The sequence below is a fragment of the Podarcis melisellensis genome (genome assembly GCF_964234715.1).
Source record: "Podarcis melisellensis genome assembly, chromosome: 12".
Classification (NCBI taxonomy): Eukaryota; Metazoa; Chordata; class Lepidosauria; order Squamata; family Lacertidae; genus Podarcis; species Podarcis melisellensis.
The window spans coordinates 375,070-398,732 of NC_138544.1; the positions used below are offsets into that span (position 1 = coordinate 375,070).

Genomic DNA, 23,663 nt, shown 5'->3' on the forward strand with positions numbered 1-23,663 from the left:
TCCTTTGCATAAAGTACTACTCCTCTTTTTTTAACTTTGTCTGATGAAATAAATTCAAGTCCCAATCTTTTATTACTCAATATCTTCCTGTGTAGCCTTATCACATGTGTTTCTTGTAGACAAATCAAGTCCAATTGTTCTTTTTTCAATAAATGAAGACTTTTCACCTTTTTTCCGGGGTGTTCAGTCCATTAACATTCCAGCTTAATACTTGCAGTGCCATGATGTAGTTACTTTGATTTTCCTCCAACTGCACCCAATTCTTGCTCTTCTTCTGTCGGTGGTGTTGGTATCACTTTCCCTGGGCTGTCCAGTCCAAAGTTAGTGTTGCTTGTATTGTATTGGTGATCTTCCGTCCAGTACTTTTTGCTCTTGTCCTCTATCTGGTGATCTTCTGTCCACTCCTGGCTCTTTTCCAAGTTCCTTCTGCAGGTCTTCTTCGTAATTACTCAGAAACTTTTCTTTATCCTCGACTGATCTTATTTTTATTTTCCTTCCTTTAAAGCTAAAGGATAGGCCTTGGGGAAATTCCCACCTGAAGATGATTCTGTTCTTTCTCAGCAGGACAACCAAATCTCCATAATTGGACCTAAGGTCCAAAAGATGTTTCGGGATATCTTTGAATATTTCCACTCTTGACTGCTGTATTACCAAGGTCTTCTGATAGTGCCTACCCAAAATTTTATCTCTCTCTTATTTAGATCAGAGGGTGATCAAACAGTCTCTTACTCTATTCTTCTTCCCTCCTCTTCCAAGTCTAAAGGCACTCACAATTTTAAATTCTTCTTATTCCAAATCCAAAGCCCAAAACTCTGCAAATTCCTGCGTGAGAAAGTCTATCAAACTATCCTTCTCCAATTCAGGTACAGCTCTGATCCTCAAATTTGTCTGTTTTTCTTTAAGCTCAAACATAGAAAGCATCGACTTGTGGTCCTCAAGTTGTCTCTGTAGATCTGGGACTCTCTGTGTTTCCAATTGTGCTACCTTAACTTCCATGGCAGCAACTTTTTCTCTGGCTTCTTCTAAAGTCTGTTGGATTGAAGTAGATTCCTGTATCAGTTTCTGAATAGTTTCTATGTTGGCATTCACCTTTTGTCCCAACTTATTTATACTTTCTGTATTTAAATCAATTTTAGTATTTGCAGCATCCACCTTCGCATTTGTAGCATCCACTTTCGCATTTGTCACATCTACCTTCTTATTGAGCTGCTCCAAAGATTCATTTATCTTACCTAATGCTAGAGCTTCTTCTGATGACATTCCTCTTGGTTTAGATTGTGTTAGTACAGCTGCAGGTGAAGCAGAAGGACCAGATGCTGACTTCCCAAATCTTAATGTTTTGTCTGGGAGTGACGAATCTACTTTTTCTTTCCCATCTGCCATAACACTTAAAAAGTCCAAGGTCAGTCCCACAGTCACAGAGTTTTATCTTACAAGTGGAAAATTCCCCTTAAACAGCTCTTGTAACAGTTTCAGAAGCTTCCTCTAGGGGGAAACAGTTACAATCTGTACTTATATTAATCCAAAATAACGTTTTTCAAAACACAGCTCAAGCAGGAAAATTAGTTTCAGTTTTCAGTTACTTTTCCTCCTTTTTAAGATCAGAGTGAGACAGTTTAAAACAATGTATCTCTCTTACTGAGCTAGCTGTCAACAGGTGATCTATTCACAGTCAGTGCACATTTCAAAGTACAGCAGTCTTATTGTCCTATTGGCAGCCCGTTCCCAGGTTCTGAGCGGTGGAATTTTAGCTTCCTTCCCTCTCTCTTGCAGGTATATAAAGTCCAAAACTCCCCCCCTTCTCCTGCTTCCAAGGGGGGGATTTACTATTTTTTGATGTTGAGGAATTAGACCTTTCCAATCGGCTTTCCAAGACTTTAGCTTGCAGCCTCTTTGCTTTGATCTATCTACAAAAGCGGAAGGCGGACTTCCTGTTTATGGCTTCCCGCTAGAGTACCGAATTGAGTCTTGTCTTGTTTTTTTCCCCCTTTAAAAGTTTCCAATTTGCTTTACTCACGGGTAGTTACTTTTAGAGTCCAATTGTTCACAGGAAAAAGTCAGCGCTCTCCGGCAACAGCTGTGCGGCTTCGCTCCGTGGAAGAAGCGGTTGATTCACAGCACCGCGCTGCTCACCCCACTTCGCTCCGGAACCCCAAAATCGGGTTTCCCTGCAAGTAGGGGAGGCGCAAAAGGTGCCCGCTGAATCCCACGTTCACAGGTTTCACCCACCTGTGATTTTTGGAGGGTTCCCACCTTCGCCGTGGCAGCCAGACCCACGGAGCAAATTCCTCCTAGTCAGAGGAATTCCGCCATTACCTATGGCGCTAACCCGGAAGTCCCCTATGGCCAAGGTCCTGGAAGGTGTGAAATAATAGCAAAGAAAAATGCCTGTGAGCATGTGCCATTTCATTTACCCTCTCCAGCAAATAAGGTTCTGTCTACTTAGGAGTAAGTAGCTCAGCTTCCAGGCTGATGGTTTATCTTCTAAGAAATCTTATTTTAAAAAAAACCAAAACTGCAGGAAAGGGAAGTGTATAAATGAGGAACATTCTGTTTAGCATCTGCTATGCTTTTTAGATATATGAAATAGATATTGGAGCAAACATTAAATAAAGGAATGGCCACTGTTCCCATTTCAGGTATTAACGTGGGTCCTGTAGTGGCTGGGGTCATTGGTGCTAGAAGGCCGCAGTATGATATCTGGGGTAACACTGTAAATGTTGCCAGTAGAATGGATAGTACTGGAGTGCAAGGTAAAATTCAGGTGAGTGTTTTCATCATCCTTCAAAACTACATCAGTCTATATGGAAGAGCTAAACAGTGGCTTGCTATTCAGGCTACTTGTGAGGTTCCACCTACTGCATTTGAACGGCTTCCTGCATGTGCCAGATAAATATATCTGTACAGTGGTACCTCGGGTTACATACGCTTCAGGTTATATACGCTTCAGGTTACAGACTCTGCTAACCCAGAAATAATACCTTGGGTTAAGAACTTTGCTTCAGGGTGAGAACAGAAATCGCATGACAGCGGCGTAGCAGCAGCAGCAGCGGGAGGCCCCATTAGCTAAAGTGGTTAACAGTTTCAGGTTAAGAACGGACCTCCAGAACGAATTAAGTACGTAGCCAGAGGTACCACTGTACTAGAACAATGGCACCAGCTCTTCTTAAGAGGAAGACAGCTTTGGACCTAACTGCAAAAATGTCCCCAAGTGCTGGGTTGGAACTAAACAGGCTTCTTTCCACCAGCTGATTGAAGGCATCAGAATTAAGCCACCTCTTTGCACAGCTCCACTCCCGGATATGCATAGTCCCATCTAGGGTTACATTTCTTGGTTATGCTTTTTTTTAATGCATATCAGAGAACAGTGCATTAATAAAAGCAACCATTAGAAACAAAATATATTGTCATGGACAGGTTGGACATGAATTGGACATTGGACAGGTTGGACATGGTGGGAGGAACTGGCTGAAGAACCCCCAAGGGAAGAAGGCTCAGAGCCAGGAGGTTGGTAGTGGGACAACGGTGAGTGGTCAGAGGGAGAAGAGCCTGGGAGGAGGAGGTTGCAGAAGCTGAAGAGGTAACAGGGTTTAGTGAGTGGGAGGAGTCTGTGGCAGAGAGAAATCCAGACTCAGAGGCAAAAGCTGAAGCAGAAGAGTGGAAGGAGGGAGGCCAAGAGGCAGAGAGGAGTCAGGCTGGTGAAGAGTCTCCCATTCCCTGCTGCAACAAGCTCCCCTTCCCCTTGACTCACAGAACCAGGAGAGGGATGAAATGGGAGGAGCAAAGACTGGCTGCATGCAGGCAAGGTCTCTGATTGCTTGCAGGAAGCCCTGGATAGGAGGAGGCTGTGGGGAGGTGGGGGCATTTCATCTCAGCCACTGATTTCATGGAGTAGGACCTACAGGGCATGAGCTGCTGTGCTCATTATGCCTGAAACATAGTCAAGTCTGTGAAGATCATGTTTCACTAATAACGAGTTAACTCCAGCTTTGAACTGTGTGATTTACTGACCAGCTTGCTCTGTTATACTACAGCTAGCAGGAGCAGAAAAAAATTCTCTATTACCACCAAAGCAAAGGTGCGAGGGCGTTCTTTCCCCTGTAGGCATTCTTTGCCCAAGAATGCCTCTGGGAAAAGCACATCCTCCTGCAGCATCATTAGCCAGGAAGCAGAGTGTCTTGCCATCACTAGGAGCAATAGGAAAGCTTTTTATTCAAAGTAAAAATGATGAGGGAAGCATCTTGGTCACCTTTCATAAAGTAAGTTAAGCCCCCCCCCACACAGAGAGAGAGAGAGAGAGAGAGAGAGAGAGAGAGAGAGAGAGAGAGAGAGAAAACCACCCCAATCTTTGTTGGCCTTCTTCCTACCTCAAAAAAACATCTGGGCCAAAAGGTTCAGTGCAGCGTAGTCTAATATGTCACAAATGATTTTTGTTCCTTTTATTCACAGGTTACAGAAGAAGTCCAGAGGATACTGAGGAGGTGCAGTTATGACTTTGTATGTCGGGGTAAAGTCAGTGTCAAAGGCAAAGGTGAAATGCTGACCTATTTCCTAGAAGGAAAGGCCAATGGAAGCAATTCGCTAACGCGGTCATTAAACTTAGAGCGGAAAATGTACCCTTATGGGCGAGCAAACATTCAGACTAAACTGGGCACCAGTTGCCCATCTGTGTCCTCATCTCCCAGCCTTTCAGCAAATGCCGTTGCTGGGACACTTCAAGCCCCGTCCACCCACACCAATCTGACGCTGCACTATCTTCCCTCTGTGCCAGCCATAAAAGAGGCATGAGAACCATGAAGATTTTGGCTGGGCCATTGCAGTGATCGCAGAGAGCAGAGGTCACCTGGATTTTCACAAGGAAGCTGAAGACTACAGGATTTGGTGTCAACTAAGATGTCTACAATCCAACCAAAGAGAACCTGGGAACACCATATATGAATTTGTGGATCAAATAAGGGCTAGCAATTCTGTTAAGAAAAGTCTACTGCTGATTTTCTGAAGAAAAGGAAAATTTTATCAGCAAATCTAAAGGGTAAATTAATTAACAGAAAAAGTCATGGTGAGACTGGCTGTGTGTGTGAGAGAGAGAGAGAGAGAGAAAAGAAAGAAAGAAAGAAAGAAAGAAAGAAAGAAAGAAAGAAAGAAAGAAAGAAAGAAAGAAAGAAAGAAAGAAATTGTCAATTTGTGGCAAATTCTGTCATTGGTGACTGTCGGTATTCTTTCAGAAAACTATAAAAGCAATGCTGGAAATAATAGTGACACAACACAGTTGAGAGAGAAGGGTGATGTGTGTAGATACATGTATCTAATGCACACATCTATATATATATTTATATATTTCCTATATAAAAATGGGAGAGGTTTATAGTTATAGAAAATTGACGTCCTGCAATGGCAAAGAGGGAGAATGCTCTTATAATCATATCCAATGTGGTTGCCTCTAAAATGTCTGTAGCTGATGTTTGAGGGAGGGCGTGTAAGGGCAAATGAGACATATCTGAGGTTTAAGGAAGCAGTGTAGAGTCCCTTCACACAACATGGGGGGGGGGGACAAGAAATTTTTGGCAATGTATTTAATATAGGAAGTAGCAAGTCCTCAGGTAAACAAATGTAGTTCTTAAAAAAATGTGTTTTTTCAAGTATTTAACAATGAGTCTTTGATGAGGCTGCAGGTCGATTCACTGGAATCTATTGTAATAAATCAGAATCTAGCTTTGTAAGACTTCATTCTCACTCTAGAGAAGCAGCTGCTGCACTCTTAAGAGGTGGTCTGTGTGATTGGAGCTTCCATGTGATTTCTGGGCTAAGCCTAACTTGCCTCTGGATAAATGCTGCAAAGTGGCAGGCATAGGAATGCCAAGAGAGTATTAAGGTAGGATTTATGCCTTTTCAGCAGGTCAAACAGCTGGCCATTTGTCTGTATAGTCTTTTATTAGAAGCATTTGCCAACATATGCATTTAGGTGATTCAGTTCCACTGAATAGGAGAATTCTGCTCATGAATAGAACTTGTTCCATTCATGAAATGGAACATTTGGATCTCTCCATATTGTTTGATGCCAGAGTTTTGCAGAACTCTGTTTCTGCGCAAGGGTTCTTCTCACCTGCCATCTGGAGATTCTCACTGGCAAACTTAGAGTGGAGACTTCATTTGTTTGTTTTCTAGATCAGATGTTTAACCTGATATTTTCATAGGGTGACTCAATAATGTACCAGCACATCTTTTTGCACAATATTGATTCGGGTGTCTCGAATGGAAGTAATATCTTTTCATAATAACATTGCAAATTTGTCCTATTTAGGGAAATGTCAGCCCACAGGGTGGGCAGTGTATGTTTGTGTGTTGCACATGGGTGCATACTTTACCCATTTTCAGATCTCATGAATATTAATTCATGCCATTGTATGCAGCTCACCTGGGAAGCCCTATTAATATGAGTGGGATTTGCACAAGAGCAAACGTTCTCCTTTGTAGCTCACCCCCGTGGTGTTTTGGCACTTGCTCTTCAGTAAGATGGTTGCAGTAGATCAAATACCAGCAGGGAGTGCAAGGTCTGGGAGCCCAGGAACCAGCTTCCCTGCTAAAGTGTGACTAGAGAGTGATTTGGAAACAGCAAGGGGAAGGGGGCTCAACCCTTACCTTTCCCAGTGCCCTTTCTCCTGAGCCAGCTTTCCCTTGCTAGAGTCCGTTTTCCCCAGCGGACAAGCTGGCAAGGAGAATATCCAGAGGTTTGTTGTTTATGTTTCCTCCTCCCCTGAACTGCATTTGTCTTAATCCCCATCAGCATTACTTACAGGAACTATAGTCTGGTTAGAAACAACGACCACTTTCTTTTCTTACTGTGAGGAAATGCCTCGTGTTGTAGTTTGGCACATCTCAAGAACAGCTACATGAAACAAACTTTGGGAAGCTTTCTTAATTGACTTTTAGTGAGTTCTTTCTTGTATGCACAGGAAGTTGGAAGCAACAGTGTGCTAAAACCAGTAGAATTCTATCTAAAGCTGCTAAAAGATGTTGGAGAGCTTGGTGCAATAATTTGGTGTCTCAAAATAGTCTAGGGGCAGGCACCACCAAACTGCTCCCTTGCCTGGTTTCCATTCATTTCATTGGAGCTTTTCCAGAAGTTCTTGGTGAATCCGCAGCTTGTGCCCACTTTTAGAACAGTCATTTCAGTGTGGTGATCATCTTGTTCATCTTAATTTCAAAATGCACACGTCACTATTGCTAGCACAAACAGGCTTCTGAAGTGGCTTATGATAACAAGTGGGTAGGATTTATAATCTGCTTTAGGTCAAGAGAAAGACTTACACCTGTTTCATTAAGCTCTAAGACAAGGGGGTAAATCTCTGGTCCCCCAGATGCTGGTGAACTGCAACTGACCTCGTCGCTGGCCATTGACTAGGCTGGCTCAGGGGAGTCCAGCAACATCTGGAAAACTCTATGTTCCACATCCGGGATCTAGGACATGACAACTTTTACCAGGGGGTTAATAGGAACATCTGTTGTCAAATAAAGTCTTAGTTCCATTGAGCCAATATCACATCTCTGACATGATTTAAAACTGTTATATGGTGGATTTGGGGGAGCAAACATTTTCGCTTCAAAAAAGGTTACTCCCCCCCCCTCCAATGTTTCCTTTTCTCCCCAGTTTGGGAAAAAATTCCCCCTTGGGTCAAAAATGGGGGGGTTATGGGGGGAAGTGTAGAATTTCGCATTGATAGTGCAGGGGAAGAGGATAGTAATTCAGAGCAGCCAAGACACTGCAGGTCACAGGCAACATAAGACAGACCCTTTCTATACAGTATATGTCTTTACACACCAATGCTAGAAGCCTCCCAGCCAAGATGTTCTTAAGAGGATGGAATTAATATAGTGGGTGAGAACCAGTAGAACATGGCTCTCTCTCTGGATATGAGCTCCCTAGGGTGTGCAGGAGGTGGTGTTGCTCAGTCCCTCAAAGAGAGCATGAAGTCCAGCAAGGGGAAGGAAATGTTGTTGTGGCAAGTCTTCCACTACTTTCACGTAGGTGGGGCATTCATGTGTTCCAGTCACAGCAAAGCAGTGACATTCCCCATGGGGATGAAATGAACATGACTTGCTCATAACACTCTCATTGTTGTGTTTGTGGTCCCTATCCAGCAAAGGTAAAGAATTTAGAGCATTGCTGACTTCCTTCTTCACTACATAAATGGTGAACTTACTTGTACTATTTCTTCCTTCATTTGGAGATTTATAACTCGATGAAAGCAGGAAGATGTGGTCCCGGTTCTCCCCCCCCCCTTGCCGCCCCCAGTTCAGGGCATGATGCAGAATTATTAAAGGTGAAGAATTCTGGTGCAGGGAACTATACCAATACTTTTTGTTTTGTTAGGAATTTGTGGGTTTGAAACTTGGCTTTGGGCACATGTCATGGATGGCATAGAAAACATATCAGCTAGGAAGCTAGACAATAACTTGGTTGCCTCTTCTCAACAAGATCAAAACAGCATCACCAGACTCCACCCAGATACAAATAAGCCCAGTCAAACTACTGAATGGCACTGGCCTAGTGGTGGGGTATCTTTTCAGGTGAGGAGACCCTACCTCCAGTTGTTGGAGGTCCAAAGAGCATCACTGGCCTGTTTGAAAGCCCTTTTGCAAACAGAGCCCCATGGAATCTCTGAAAACTAGAGGTTTAAAGAGCAGCATGAGGCTCTTTGCAAAAGGGATTTTGAACAAGCCCACACTGGGCATTGGCAGCATGTACCTGGTCCCAGCAGGAGAACTGAGCAGGATGTAACCAGTTAATCACCAGTGGTTAAATCCTGCTGCTTTGACTACATGTATCAGTTCCCAGCTGGGAAAGTTGTGCTCGCAGCTGACACAGAATCAAGCCCCACCCCCACACTCATCAGTTGTCATTGCAGCCCCCATCCAAGTGACATCCAAGTGATTGGCAGGTGGGCATGGCTTAATTTTTTAGAGGCCCTGAGGGGGAAAATTGACACCCACCCACGCACCCTTAATGGGTCAAGACTGGCCCAAGAGCCAAAAGCTTCCTCGCAAGGTGGCATGAAAATGTTTGCTTCCACCATTTGGCTCATTTCTAATTGAAAAGATGACTTTGTGTGTGTGCTTCTCCAGTCCATGTCCTAAGAGAAAGCTTGTAACGCCTCATAAAAGACCTGGCTCTTTCCTACAGCGCATGGATGTGATTCCCATTTTCATGAAGTAAGATCAAATAGATTCATAATGAGAGCAGCCACCTTCATTGGACATGGAATCGTATCAGCAGCTGTTTTTAAATACTGTCATTTGGCAAGCTATTAGGGGTCCGTCAATAGCAAGCACAATATTTCACATGAGTTGCACAATTTTTCTGTTAATAAGGTATTTGTAATAATGAAAAGCCTTTTATTGGAGGTCTTTGGGGAAACTAATTGCAAATGTTCCTGTGGTAACTTTTTTTATTCTTATTGTGGAGATTATGAACAGACATTGAATTCTATTATTAGTTAAGTACTTGCAAATATTTCAACATTTGAATCAGCCACACATTAAAAAAGAAAATAATTTCAGTGCTAGGGATATTGAGGATTAAGTTTTGATTCCAATGAATTCCAAAATCTGCTGTTTGTCTTACACTTGAATGGTGACTGTATGCATTAAAGGCAGGTTTGGTTTCACATCTTCTGCCTTGACAATACAGATGAGGAAATAATGTGAGGAAATAACAGTGTTATTTAAAAAGCCTATGGTGTGTGCCATGCCATCCTTCTCAGGGGGCAGGCTCACACGTGAGGTCCTCAAAGATCTTGTGCATGTAATGGAGGAGGGGTGTGCCTCCCTGCCCCACCGGGTATGGGGAGCCTCGTCTGAGCTGATCCACATGTTGGCTCCCTTTGTGCATTGCTTCCATCTTGCCACCTGTTAATAGCACAGATTGCACCTAGGCTTAAGCACTCATGTTGCACATTACTTCATACCTATTAGGTAATCAATCCTTATTGTTGTTTAGCTCTAGGCTATTCCAAATTAATGGCAAACAAATGGGATCTATACATCTAAGCATATACTATAAAGAGCAAAAGACTGATATGACAAACCAGGTCTCCCACAAGAGCCAATAAAATGTGTAAAACATAACCCAAGTGTATAATTACATAATGCCCAGCATCCTTATTCGTGTGGGGTTTGTTTGGGTGTGTGCGTGTGTGTGTTATACACTCTTATTCTGCCACCACATAAATAGAGCCCTGTTCATGTGAATTGGTCCTAAGTACAGTGGTACCTCGGTTCTCAAACTTAATATGTTCCGGAAGTCCGTTCCAAAACTGAAGCGTTCCAAAACCAAGGCACGCTTTCCCATAGAAAGTAATGCAAAATGGATTAATCCGTTCCAGACTTTTAAAAACAACCCCTAAAAATTTTTAACATGAATTTTACTATCTAACCATTAATCCATAAATTAAAGCAATGATCAATGCACTGCACTATAAAATAAATAAGACAGTATTGTAGATGATAAAAAAAAAAAAATTCTTACCTGCACTGATGATAGTCATTGTTTGGATGGGGGGCTTTTATCCATTTCTGCAGTCACACAATCAATCAATCAATAGCTGAACTGGGTTTCACACAGTCACAAAAACAAATTAACCGAAAAAGCCTCAAAAACAAAAAAGCAAAATAAATAGCAAAAACAAAAGTGCCAAACTTAATCCGTTGTGGAAGTCCATTTAACTTCCGAAATGTTTGAAAACCAAGGCGCAGCTTCTGATTGGTGCAGGTGCCCCGAAAACAATAGCTGACAGCCGCATCGGACGTTCAGCTTCTGAAAAACTTTCAAAAACCGAAACACTTCTGGGTTTTCGGCGTTTGGGAACCAAGGTGTTTGAGAACCAAGGTACCACTGTAGGTGAATTAAGGCCCCCTGCACACCCTGCATTTAAAGCACTATAGTGCTCCTTTAAACAGTCATGGCTTCCCCCAAAATATCCTGGGAGCTGCAATTCATTATGGAGCTGAAAGTTCTTAGGACCCCAGCCCTCTGCCAAGTTACAATTCCCAGTGTGCTTTAACAATCCTTCTTCAGGAAAGAAATTGTAGCTCTTGGGGAGCATGGAATAGGGGTCTCGTACCAACTCCCAGCACCCTTAGCAAACTACAGTTCCCCTAATTCTTTTGGGGAAGCCTTGGCTGCTTAAAATGGTATCCTAGCAGTTGCATGGTTGTGACTCTACAATCCATGGTTGTGACTCTACAAAGACTCAACAAATGAGTAATTGCTGTCACTCATTCAGTTGCTTGGCTTTAGTTAGTGTAGGTACCAATTTGAGCAAGACTCTAAGGGTATAAAATGCATGTGAAATGGAGTGTGCAATGCCTCCACGGGATGTTTCTGCACTGCCTCCAAGTCCAATGGCATCTAATCTTTGGACGTAATGTTCACATCACAGATCAAATAGAATGTGAACAGGACACACACACACCCAAAAAAGAAAGGCTTGGAGGGAAAACTTGCATTGCCTTGCACTCAGAGCAAAACTGGATCTCTATTCACATAAAATGGTAACCAAATCAAAATAAGGGATCTGTCCAGATCAAGTGAAGTACCACTTTTTTCTACCTTGGTGAGACCCCAACTGGAGTCCTGTGTCCAGTTCTGGACACCACAATTTAAGGTGGACTTTGACAAACTGGAACGTGTGCAGAAGGCAACAAAGATGATTAGGGGTCTGGAAACCAAGCCTTATGAGGAACAGTTGAAGGAGTTTGGGAGAGAAGGCTAGGAGGTGATAGGTTGTGGAGGTTCTTGGAGGTTTTTAAGCAGAGGTTGCATGGCCATCTGTCATGGATACTTTAGTTGAGATTCCTGCATTGCAGGGGGTTGGACTAGATGACCCTCGGGGTCCCTTCCAACCCTATGGACCCAAAGTTTGAACGACTCAGGTCCCTGAACTGCATTGGTGTAGGGGAGCAGTGGGGAAGCTCCTGTTTGTGGGACTAGTTGGGCCCAGCGGGGTCTTAATCTCACCCAAGCCACACCCTCCTTCTGTGCAATAAGCTGATCCTCATCCCTTGCAGGGGTGGTTTGATTTCCGGGCAAAGGCATTGCAGGTGTTGCTGATCCCTGATCATTTGCACCCGCAAAGCCACGTGCGTGATTAGATTTCTAACCACATGGGCAAAGGAAAACATGGCTCAAGTGAATGGGAGCCTCAGGGTGTGTAGCCTAGGGGCACAAGACCCCATGTGCGGTAATAGTTCAGTGGACTTATTTGTGTTCACATTTAGGGTTTATGGGTCTGGGATTTCATGCCTGGGAGGCCCTGTGCAAATGTTGCCTCCAATGCCCAGACATCCGCCCCACCCAGAGGCAATAAGCCCACTCAGCCGGGGCAGGGCAGGAGCAGCTCCAGTTTCTCACTGTACATGTTCTCTGTGCTCTTAAGAGTCTCATCTGAACCAGCCTTAAAACATTAACCCAGCATTAGGAATCCAAATTCTTTTTCATTTCCAGTCCTAACCAGAGGACTATTTAGCCATAAATATTCTTTCAAGTTACAGTTTTATATTGTAGTGGCAAGTAACTTTTTAAATTTAAAATAAAACTGTATTATAACGCCTTATTTATTTTTAATCTTGTACACTATTATATATTGGCCTTTCATGTAGTCTTATTAATTATTATTTTATTTAAAGGATGTATGAAATTTTGTAAATACTTTTAGCTATGACAGGTTTGTTGCATGTACACTACGAGTCTTTAAAAAGGCACACGTTTAACAGATGCTAATTTTTTTTGTAAACAGAGGTTTTACATGTGCATGAAGATTATAAACCCTTTTGCTTCTCTTCTGCAATCTACTTACTGCATGCCACTCATGCCTGACTTCAGTTTTTTTTAAAAAAATGTGAAAGAGTAAGTATCTTTCTATATGTTTTTGACATATCAGTTTAACACATTGTTTCTAAGGCACTACTAGTTGTATGTGTATACTGCAAAGCAAACATAAAATTACAAAGCAACACCACAAGGAAACTTTCACCTGCAATGTTCTGGCAACCTCAGTGTTGCTCTGTCTACAGTATACAATATATAAAATGTGCTCTCAACATCTATGCTACCTTTGTTTATTAGAAGCAATAAACTAAACTCCATATACTGTTTTGTGTGCGCGTGTGCACATGTGTGTGTGTGTGTGTGTGTGTGTGTGTATATATATATATATATATATGCTTTCGTAGATTTTCACGGGTACAGGAATGCAGGTTTTGGTGTCCTCGGGTGTCTTCCCGTGTAAAAGTTGGGGTGTCTAGGCGACGTTTCGACGAGGTCTCACTCGTCATCTTCAGGCTGGTGCTTTCGGCTTCTTGTTACTGGAACAGAGCAGGATCTCAGTGTTTGAGTTCCTATAAATACTGTTGAGGGGGTGTGGTGTATAGCCTCCAATGTTCTGGGCAGAGAGGAAGTTCCCAGGCTAGTGTGCCTTTTCTTCTTTTGTTCCTTAATTACTTGAGGGATATCTTGAGTGATTTCTTGAGTGATATCCTGAGTACCACTTAGGTGGGTCATTAGGTGTGGATTAGTTGCTAAAGTCTTTGTGTCTTGACCTCTTGAACTTTGTGAAGAGTTTTTCTGAGAAGATGGCTGTACTGCACTTAGTTGTGCTCTGGCTTGGCTTCGTGTATAGGGGCGAGCTGTGGTTTTGTGGCCTGTGTCAGCCAGATCTGTGTAGGGATTGCAGGGGGGTGCAGCATCCGGAGGTGCCACCATGGTTTGGCTACTGGATGGTGTCTGTAATTTATCTGTGGAGAGGGTCTGGGTTTGGGTCTGGTGTGGTTGATTGGTGATGGCGTTCTGTGTGCCTCTGGATCTGGTGTCAGTTTTTGTGGGGAGGGCTAATTTCCAGATGTCTGGCAAGCGGGATGTGTCGTCACGCTTGTTCATGTTGTGAGGGTGTTTCTCTATCTCGATGGCTTCCATGATTATTCTCTTGTGGTGATGTTCCATGTTAAAGAGCAATTTGGAATCTGCAAAATTAATTTCGTGTCCTGTTTCTTTCATGTGTTGGAAAAGAGAGGAAGTTTTTTCTTCTTTTTTGACGGCATTCTTGTGTTCTGCGATACGTGCATTTATTCCTTCCTTATATCAAGGGCACTACAGATAAAATTAGCAAAATCCTCCATAAACACAATATCAAAACAGCCTTTTGCACCAACCAAAAAATAGCCAATATCCTCAGAAACCCCAAGGATAAAATCCAGTTGGAAAACCAAGGGGTCTATGAAATACCCTGCAAAGTCTGCCCAGCCACGTACATTGGACAAACAAACAGACGAATAAATGCACGTATCGCAGAACACAAGAATGCCGTCAAAAAAGAAGAAAAAACTTCCTCTCTTTTCCAACACATGAAAGAAACAGGACACGAAATTAATTTTGCAGATTCCAAATTGCTCTTTAACATGGAACATCACCACAAGAGAATAATCATGGAAGCCATCGAGATAGAGAAACACCCTCACAACATGAACAAGCGTGACGACACATCCCGCTTGCCAGACATCTGGAAATTAGCCCTCCCCACAAAAACTGACACCAGATCCAGAGGCACACAGAACGCCATCACCAATCAACCACACCAGACCCAAACCCAGACCCTCTCCACAGATAAATTACAGACACCATCCAGTAGCCAAACCATGGTGGCACCTCCGGATGCTGCACCCCCCTGCAATCCCTACACAGATCTGGCTGACACAGGCCACAAAACCACAGCTCGCCCCTATACACGAAGCCAAGCCAGAGCACAACTAAGTGCAGTACAGCCATCTTCTCAGAAAAACTCTTCACAAAGTTCAAGAGGTCAAGACACAAAGACTTTAGCAACTAATCCACACCTAATGACCCACCTAAGTGGTACTCAGGATATCACTCAAGAAATCACTCAAGATATCCCTCAAGTAATTAAGGAACAAAAGAAGAAAAGGCACACTAGCCTGGGAACTTCCTCTCTGCCCAGAACATTGGAGGCTATACACCACACCCCCTCAACAGTATTTATAGGAACTCAAACACTGAGATCCTGCTCTGTTCCAGTAACAAGAAGCCGAAAGCACCAGCCTGAAGATGACGAGTGAGACCTCGTCGAAACGTCGCCTAGACACCCCAACTTTTACACGGGAAGACACCCGAGGACACCATATATATATATATATATATATATATATATATATATATATATATATTCTATCAATTCATTCAGTACTGATTGTTATCTTGTTTGACTTGACAGTATAAGTAAATGTTTGATTTTGGGAAATCCCCAAATATCCGAGCACACAATTGTCTCTGTAGACATGAAGCTGCTTTGGGGTCTGCCCACACTTCCGCTGGTGCTGTGCCTAGAAAGCCTGGGTTCGAGGGTTTTGAGCATGAACTGCTCCTTTCCCAAGGAAAACCTGCTCTTGAGGGATAGATCAGAACAAATGGCAGTTGGGAGATGGGGACCCAATTTGCCATTTTGCTCCACTTGAGTGCTAAAGAGCGGTTTGCTTCGGGGTGAGAAGCAGTGGGACGAGAGGACGTGTGGGTGAAGGCTTAGACGGAGACCACTGTTTTCTCCATCCCAAATATCCTCATTGGCAGCAATTCCCCCAAGTTCTCAAGCAGGAGTCTTTTCTTGTGCTGCTCCCTTGGCCCTTCTAGCTAGGAATTTTTGAACAAATGAAGCTGACCTGCAGCAGGTCAGGTCATTCACTTCAATGTTTGGCAGCAGCCTCAGATTCCCCCCAGCTCTCCTACCTACATTTACCTGGATATGTCAAGGGTTGCACCTGGTAGCCTCTGCATGCAATGCATGGACTCTACCACTAAGCTATGGGCTCCCCCCCCCCCGAAAGATGAGTTTGCCCTCAAAGGCATTTGCAGGTCCTGCAAGAAGGACCTTGAGGGAGGAAGATCCAGGCCTTAGTTCCATCAGGAACTAAGTTCCGCAAGCAGGCAGAACTGCCTTGAAGAAAACGGGGAGGGGGAGAAATAGCTCCATTCAAGTTACCCAAATGCTTCTGTCAGTGGTAATAGTTGTTACTAGTTGTTGTATCCGCGACACAAAATATATGAAGAAATGGTTTTCGGGTGTTATAGATTGCTGAATATAGTTTTGAGTCAATGCCTTATTTCTTTGATTCATATGGTTCCAAAATGAACTGTGGTACCAAAAATAAAGTGCTGGGCTAAACTGTGGGATTTAAAAATAATACCAGATTTTCATTTTGCCTTTTCTTTTCTTTGCTTTGCTTTCTGGGAGTTTTCTAAATAAACTTCAGGACTGCAATCTCAGTCATGCTTCTGAACATGTATGTCTCAGTAAGATATACTTTCAAGTAGGCATGCTATAGTCCCAAACACTTCCAGTTAAACCAGAAACAACACTTTCAATTATTGCTCTTGAGGTTCCTCCTAATGTCATTTACGCCTGTGCAATGATAATATGATAGCAGGATGTCCTGATGAAGAAATTTTGATATTCAAAAGTTGTAATTCATTTTCTTACAAGGAGGGTTTGGACACCCAGAAGTATGATATACATATGCAAATATGCCGTTAATTGTGGTGATGGTTATTATTTCCTTAAATTTTAAGTTTTATTACACAACTTGCTTATTTTGTTTCTTCTTTTGTTTGAAAAATGCAAAAAGAAACAGCAAGGCAAGCCCAATTTATTAAAATGGTAGTATCTGAATATCTGAATCTAGTATGGAATATCAAATGTATTAGGATGTCAGTAATATAATGTGACCAGAACAGAATGCAAGTGGAAAGCCTGTTTAATACCCAAAGGCATAACAGCCAGAGAGTGTGAATTTGCAAAATGGGAGTTTAAAAATTTAGCTAAATCTGTTCCCTTGCAGAATGGTTATATAACATATGATTTTCTTTTTCTTGTATAAATGTGAATATACATAAACGCACATGCTAGGGCCATCAGAACATACCAACCTATAGTGACAGAGCAACAATTAAAAGCTTTCCCAAGCTCACACAGGGATATTCTAACATTGCCACTTCTCTGCTCTCTCAGCCTGAACCATTCTGACAACATTTAATTTTTCCATCTTTGTCTTCTTTTTTGTGGATTCCCCACCCCACCCTGCCTCTATCTTTTCTGTCTACCCACCCTCAGAACCAGGGGGTCCTCCACAACCACCCGCTCCCTGTCCCCCCAAAACAGTACTTTTGTTTTTTCAGGATTCAAGCAGCTTGCAGCATTTAAAAACATCAGTTTTAACATCAGTTAAAACTAATAATTAGTTCTTCCCCAGCAAATGTGCTTATAACTCTGTTTTACTCCAGTAGTCAGGTTGGTGCTATGATCTAAGTGAGTTTTTAAAATCAGGAATTGCACGTGCTCAGAGTATTTCTTCAACAGGATTGATCTTTTTTATATTTTTGCTCCAGCATATCAGGAATGCAGGAGCCACTGTGAAGTATGGAATGGAGGTGCATAGAAAAGAAAGGTCAGTTGTGTGTTTCACAACCACAGGATCCAACTCCTAGGGGCCAATGGGTCTAAAGTTGTCCCCACCCCCCAACATCAATAAGGCTGTCTAATCCCAGGTCTAAACCTACCTGGCTGAGCCACTGAGAGGAATCCCAGCCTGTCTGTCCAGGTGGAAATCAAGGGCATCTTCTCATACCCTCTCCCCCAATTAGTTTTTACAAAACTCTTAAGATAGTAGTAAGAAATGAGGAACTTGAAGGGCATGTGAATTGCAGGTGGTTGCATCTGTGCTATTAGAAATCCATACATGCATTTAAATAACACATAAACATACAGAGAGTTGACTGTGTGCATTCAAGGTATCAAGAAATTAAAATTCCATAATTATAAACTTGAAAGAATTGAGCTCCAGATCTCAAGTTCATTAGAAGGCACTATAAAAAGCCTTCAGGCTGACACAAAATATTCTTTCTATAGACCCACAAACTAGAGCTTAGGAGAGCAATGAAACCTGAACTGGAGGATTTCCTAAACAGCTATAAGTGGCTCACTGTCAATATTTTCACACACAAAGCTTAAAGGGGTGCTTGTTTCAATGGGGTTTGTAATGTGCATATAAAACCTACACCAGAGAAAATGGTCATTTATCAACAGGCTTCTCAACATGTTGTGTGGAACAGAATGAGGCATTAGCAACTGGTGTTACAGCTCTGAGGCAATTTAAGCCTCATGTGTGAAAACATAAAGCAGGTTCAAGAAATAATCCTGATTGTGTTACTCTGCTACTTGGTGACCATTTCATTTCTGCTTGTTCATTGCCAGCAATGGACGGTTACACTCCAATCAAATATTACAGTTCGTAATGTAGCAGAGATAGGAATTATAGTTTCCCGCAGTTACACCCAGGATCCTCTTGTTCAAGAGTGGAAGGGATCGATCCTGTGCAAACCCAGGCTCCAAATATCCATCGGCTAAGTACCTCTGGGTGCAGCTCTGCTTCTATGATATTCTATAGCAACCCATCCTTGCTCAGAAATCCTTGAGCCCGCAGAGCAGTGTGTTTGGTCACTGCTGACATGGCTCCAGGGGCACTTGAAATGTCCAGGTCATGTGCACAGGACGTAGCCAGCTTCTGCACAAGCACCTTTAGATTTCTGAGAGAAATAATGGCATCATTTTGAAGACTTACTTTGATTTGTAGAACATATTTGCCAGATTGACATTCCTAGGGCAGCTGGAAGGATGTGTCTGCATGAAAGCAGTGAGCATCCGGTTAGGTTGAGAGGCAGTTTATGTTACAGAACCAGCCAGCAAACCTGTCTTGGAGGTGTCACTAAAGCTTGCAGGTAAGGATCTGCCAGGTGTGGATGCTCCTGCATGGGGGGGAGGCATCCCTACCTGCACATCAAAGGTAGCATGTCAAGGAGAGGACAATCCTTCTCCTGCTTCCTAGAGGCTTATTTTTGTATGTTAAGTGATGTTTGTTCATTTTAGATGTGGGAGATTTCAAACATGCAGGTTGCCCCCTCCCTCCACTGCCCAAGTGGCTCGATTCAGGCAAAATTTTACCACTTGGGGCTTCTCCCCACTTCTGCCTGCCCCCTGCCTAGAAAGCACAGCTTTCTGTTTGACCCGCCACTTTCCCTGAGAAAATCCTTTGTTTACCGCTGAACTGAACAAACATCAATCTGCAGAAACACTGAGTGATGTTTGCTCTGATTCTGCAGAAGGAGCGGGTTTCTCCCAAGGGGGGAGCAGTGGGACAAGTGGAAGCATGGATGAGCCGTTGATTCTGCTGAGGATATAAACCAAGATGGTCTTGTTGAATTTGGTCTTACTGAGAAGTCGGAGGGACAACTGGTTCATTCGCACATAAAGCAAACCATGGCTATACCTGAGTGACTTCTGGTACCCTCAGTGAAAGCTTTGTCTCATGTGCACCTTCCGCAGTCCTGCTCCTGCTGCACTATGCAGAGCCAAGCCATGGCTTAGGGCTGTGGACACATCAAAGCATATTCAAAACACATTCTTTCCCTCAAAGAATTCTGGGCACTGTAGTTTACCCCTCAGAGAGTTGCAGTTTCCAGCAACTCTTAACAAACAGGAGTGCTCAGGATTCTTTGAGGGAAGGAATCCCTCTGAGTGTGCTTTATAGGTACAGTGTGCAGCAGTGTGCAGCCGCAGTGTTATGCCTGAATCCAAGCTCATGGTTTTCTACTCTCCAAACATACCACAATCTGCAACAAAGTTTTGTTCCTGGCTTGCCAAGGGAGACAAACCACAGGCCCCGGGCAGTGTGACGGCAGCAGGTTTGGAGGAGGAATGCTGTGGCCATGGGTTTTACTGCAAGTCCCTCTATGCTCATGCATTCACATTTAGCCATGGCTCGGTTTCATGTTATGTGTGAATTGGACCATTAAGAACTTGTTTCATGCAATCATGCTAATTCAGCATTACTGATTTTGATAAATCAGGTGTAGATCCTAGAATCATAGAATTATAGAATCATAGAGTTGGAAGAGACCACAAGGGCCATCGAGTCCAACCCCCTGCCAAGCAGGAAACACCATCAGAGCACTCCTGACATATGGTTCTCAAGCCTCTGCTTAAAGACCTCCAAAGAAGGAGACTCCACCACACTCCTTGGCAGCAAATTCCACTGTCGAACAGCTCTTACTGTCAGGAAGTTCTTCCTAATGTTTGGGTGGAATCTTCTTTCTTGTAGTTTGGATCCATTGCTCCGTGTCCACTTCTCTGGAGCAGCAGAAAACAACCTTTCTCCCTCCTTTATGTGACATCCTCTTATATATTTGAACATGGCTATCATATCACCCCTTAACCTCCTCTTCTCCAGGCTAAACATGCCCAGCTCCCTTAGCCGTTCCTCATAAGGCATCGTTTCCAGGCCTTTGAGCATTTTGGTTGCCCTCCTCTGGACACGTTCCAGTTTGTCAGTGTCCTTCTTGAACTGTGGTGCCCAGAACTGGACACAGCACTCCAGGTGAGGTCTGACCAGAGCAGAATACAGTGGCACTATTACTTCCCTTGATCTAGATGCTATACTCCTATTGATGCAGCCCAGAATTGCATTGGCTTTTTTAGCTGCCGCGTCACACTGTTGGCTCATGTCAAGTTTGTGGTCAACCAAGACTCCTAGATCCTTTTCACATGTACTGCTCTCAAGCCAGGTGTCACCCATCTTGTATTTGTGCCTCTCATTTTTTTTGCCCAAGTGCAATACTTTACATTTCTCCCTGTTAAAATTCATCTTGTTTGTTTTGGCCCAGTTCTCTAATCTGTCAAGGTCGTTTTGAAGTGTGATCCTGTCCTCAGGGGTGTTAGCCACCCCTCCCAGTTTGGTGTCATCTGCAAATTTGATCAGGATGCCCTTGAGTCCATCATCCAAGTCGTTGATAAAGATGTTGAATAAGACCGGGCCCAAGACAGAACCCTGTGGCACCCCACTAGTCACTCTTCTCCAGGATGAAGAGGAATCCTGTGGTCTAATTCCCTCTGAATTCAATGGATGACAATTGTCATTTATTTTGATGTGCTGAGAATCTGGTCCATTATGTTACAAATATCCTAATAGATTTAAAAACAAAGCAAAACAAAAAGCAAAACCCTCACTGCTTCAGGCCTATACTAATTGCAACACAGTGACTTGTATATATTTTTTTCAGCAATGAAAAGCATCTTCCAAGAGTTAAGCAGAGGTTTGGATTAAGGCAAACGCTGCTGAAATCTTTCCTCAATGTCACTTTTTCCACTTAAATGTGCACCCCCAACAGCTTTTTTTAATCAATGAGGGGCAAATACAGTATATATAACTGCATGTCATGTCTAATGTGGACGTAGAGAAAGGGACTGCCACAACAAATGTATATTATATTCTTTTCAGTATTACAATAACTTAACACTGGGTAACTTGGAATGAGAAGTTTGCATAAATAATACGGGTCTCTTTTTATGTATATAAAATATTGTAGAGTATCTTCCAGTCTTTTTCAGGAATGTTGAGTTGAGAAGAGCAATGGAATACTTGCCCTATTTTTATGTTGGGGGGAGGGGAAAAGTGAGTGGATTGAAATGTTAAATTTGTGAATGTACATTTCTTACTGCAACTTTTATACTGAGTGTTTGCACAATTATCATTTCTGGAATTTAATTAATAAAGGAAACAAATTGCTTGAATAAATATGGCTGAAGTTTATTTTATCAACATTGTGCTTGCTAACCCTGTTGAGCCTGCAGCCCAAAATAGCACTCTGTTGTTGCAGAACTTGAATAGAGTAAATCTTGTCTGTTATTAAGTAAATCTTAACTGTTGCTCGGTGTGCACAAAATCCAACCACCTCCCATTCTTGGTAGTTTTTGACTTTAGTGAAAGAGGGAAAATTGCACGCAGTACTCTAGAAATATTCTGCAATTTCGCTGGGGTCTCACTACAGTCCAAATGGCCCAAAGTCACACTGGAGAAACACTGTTGTTTAGCCCCTTCAACAAGGTCTGGTTGACACAGGCATACTAATCTTTTGATAATGGCAACAGAACATCTGCATCTCTTACCTCACCACAAACCAAATGATTTTCTTTTTCTTTTCTTTTTTAAATAATATTTATTAAAGTTTCAAAAAAGTTACAAAAAAAAGAAAAAAGAAAGAAAAAATACAAAATACAGAAAAATAAAAACAATTAAAAACAAGTCGGTCTTTTCATGTCTTGTCTTTCATTTACTTGTTTCCCTGACCTCCTCACACCTCCCTTTTTTGTATTCTAGTTCAATTAGCTATTTCAGCAAATCCTTTCCATTTTTGCTTTTATCTTAATAATTTATCTTAATATATTGCAACTTTACATTCTCACCTGTTAACAATCCATTTTTACATACCCCTTTGTAACAATACTGCTAAAACCACATAACTTCATTCCAGCATCCTTCTAACATTCCTTAATTTTACAGTGTTTCTGTAGATAGTCTTTAATTTTCTTCCAATCTTCTTCTACCGACTCTCCTCCCTGGTCTCGGATTCTGCCAGTCATTTCCGCCAGTTCCATGTACTCCATCACCTTCATCTGCCACAAACCAAATGGTTTTCAATTGTGTCATTACTACCTTTGTGCCAGGGAGAAGGTCTTCGGAGATCAGCAGCAGAAATGGCACAAATGGCTTCAGTCTTCCACAGGGAATTCCTGGACTCATTCTCTATAGCAAAACTTGATTTGCCAAGAAGTGTTTGCTTTTGGGAAGGCCTGGGGGGAAACGGAAAAGTTGGAAAACCCAGGTTTTTCCAGTTTTTCCCCAATGCAATTTTTTTCTGGAAAAAAATGAAGAGAAAAAAACACAGCATACCCAGTCTAATGAGGTGATTTCTGTCTTAAGGCCTGATGAATGAGTCCCAAAATGAAAACAAAATCTGCTGAGTGGATGTCCTCAATGGAAAGTCCAGATAATGCTAACCTTAACTGAATTAGATGCCACAGTCGATTCTCCTTCACATCTCTACCTTTCACATTTTCAAAGTTGCAATTGGGGGGGGGGGGGATTTAGATTGCATGCTGCTGTTGCTCAGCTACTTTGAAACAGCTTATTTCTGCATCACTGCCCCCATGAATGGCATCAATAGTACAATATCACACTCTTTCGTCTGCTCTTGTATGAGGTCCTTCTGGCAGGAGCCTGATTTGCAAGAGGTTCATATCCCCAGGTGATTTATTCAGAATGGGGAGGCCTCACCAACAGTGGTGTGGAAGCACAACGGAATAGCACAACGGAAGGTCAAACACATTGGTATGATTATGAAAGTGTTCTGACTGAATAATAGAGAACATTATGTACACTTGACTATCTGTAGGCCAAATCCAAAGCATAGCACGCCAGTTCCATCCAGATAACAGCAGCCATTTCTGAAGCCTGTGGGTCAACGTTTCGCCTTGCTGCCCTTGGTGGGAACACAATGTTCAGATGCAAAATAATATGAGAATCTTACAGCACTTTCCCTTTTCTGGTTTGATGCTGCTCTTGCCATCCCTGAGAAAAGAACTGCAGGTCACCAATTTCAATCCATTTACTTCTCCTCCATCTCGCAGTGGATTTTAATACCGTTGGCATGGTGCCCTCCTGGAATGACTCAGCTACCATCATTCTTGGACAGGGATAGTCTGACCACTGTA

General features: G+C 42.6%; 1 protein-coding gene across 2 annotated transcripts in view; it reads left to right on the forward strand.

Moving 5' to 3' along the window:
* Nucleotides 1-14,926, forward strand: part of ADCY1 (adenylate cyclase 1) — a 184,290-nt gene extending 169,364 nt beyond the window's left edge. Inside the window, exons 19-21 of one of the 2 annotated variants that reach the window (XR_014173165.1) lie at nucleotides 2,640-2,764; nucleotides 4,450-5,032; nucleotides 14,827-14,926. Coding sequence is in view for 1 of the 2 variants with exons in the window: in XM_081931018.1 (XP_081787144.1) it covers nucleotides 2,640-2,764; nucleotides 4,450-4,788 (464 nt within the window). In the remaining variant the exon portion in view is untranslated. Of the gene's footprint in view, nucleotides 1-2,639; nucleotides 2,765-4,449; nucleotides 12,206-14,826 lie in introns of those variants that run through there. The other variant, XM_081931018.1, reaches the window with a different exon arrangement.
* Nucleotides 14,927-23,663: the final 8,737 nt, after the last annotated feature.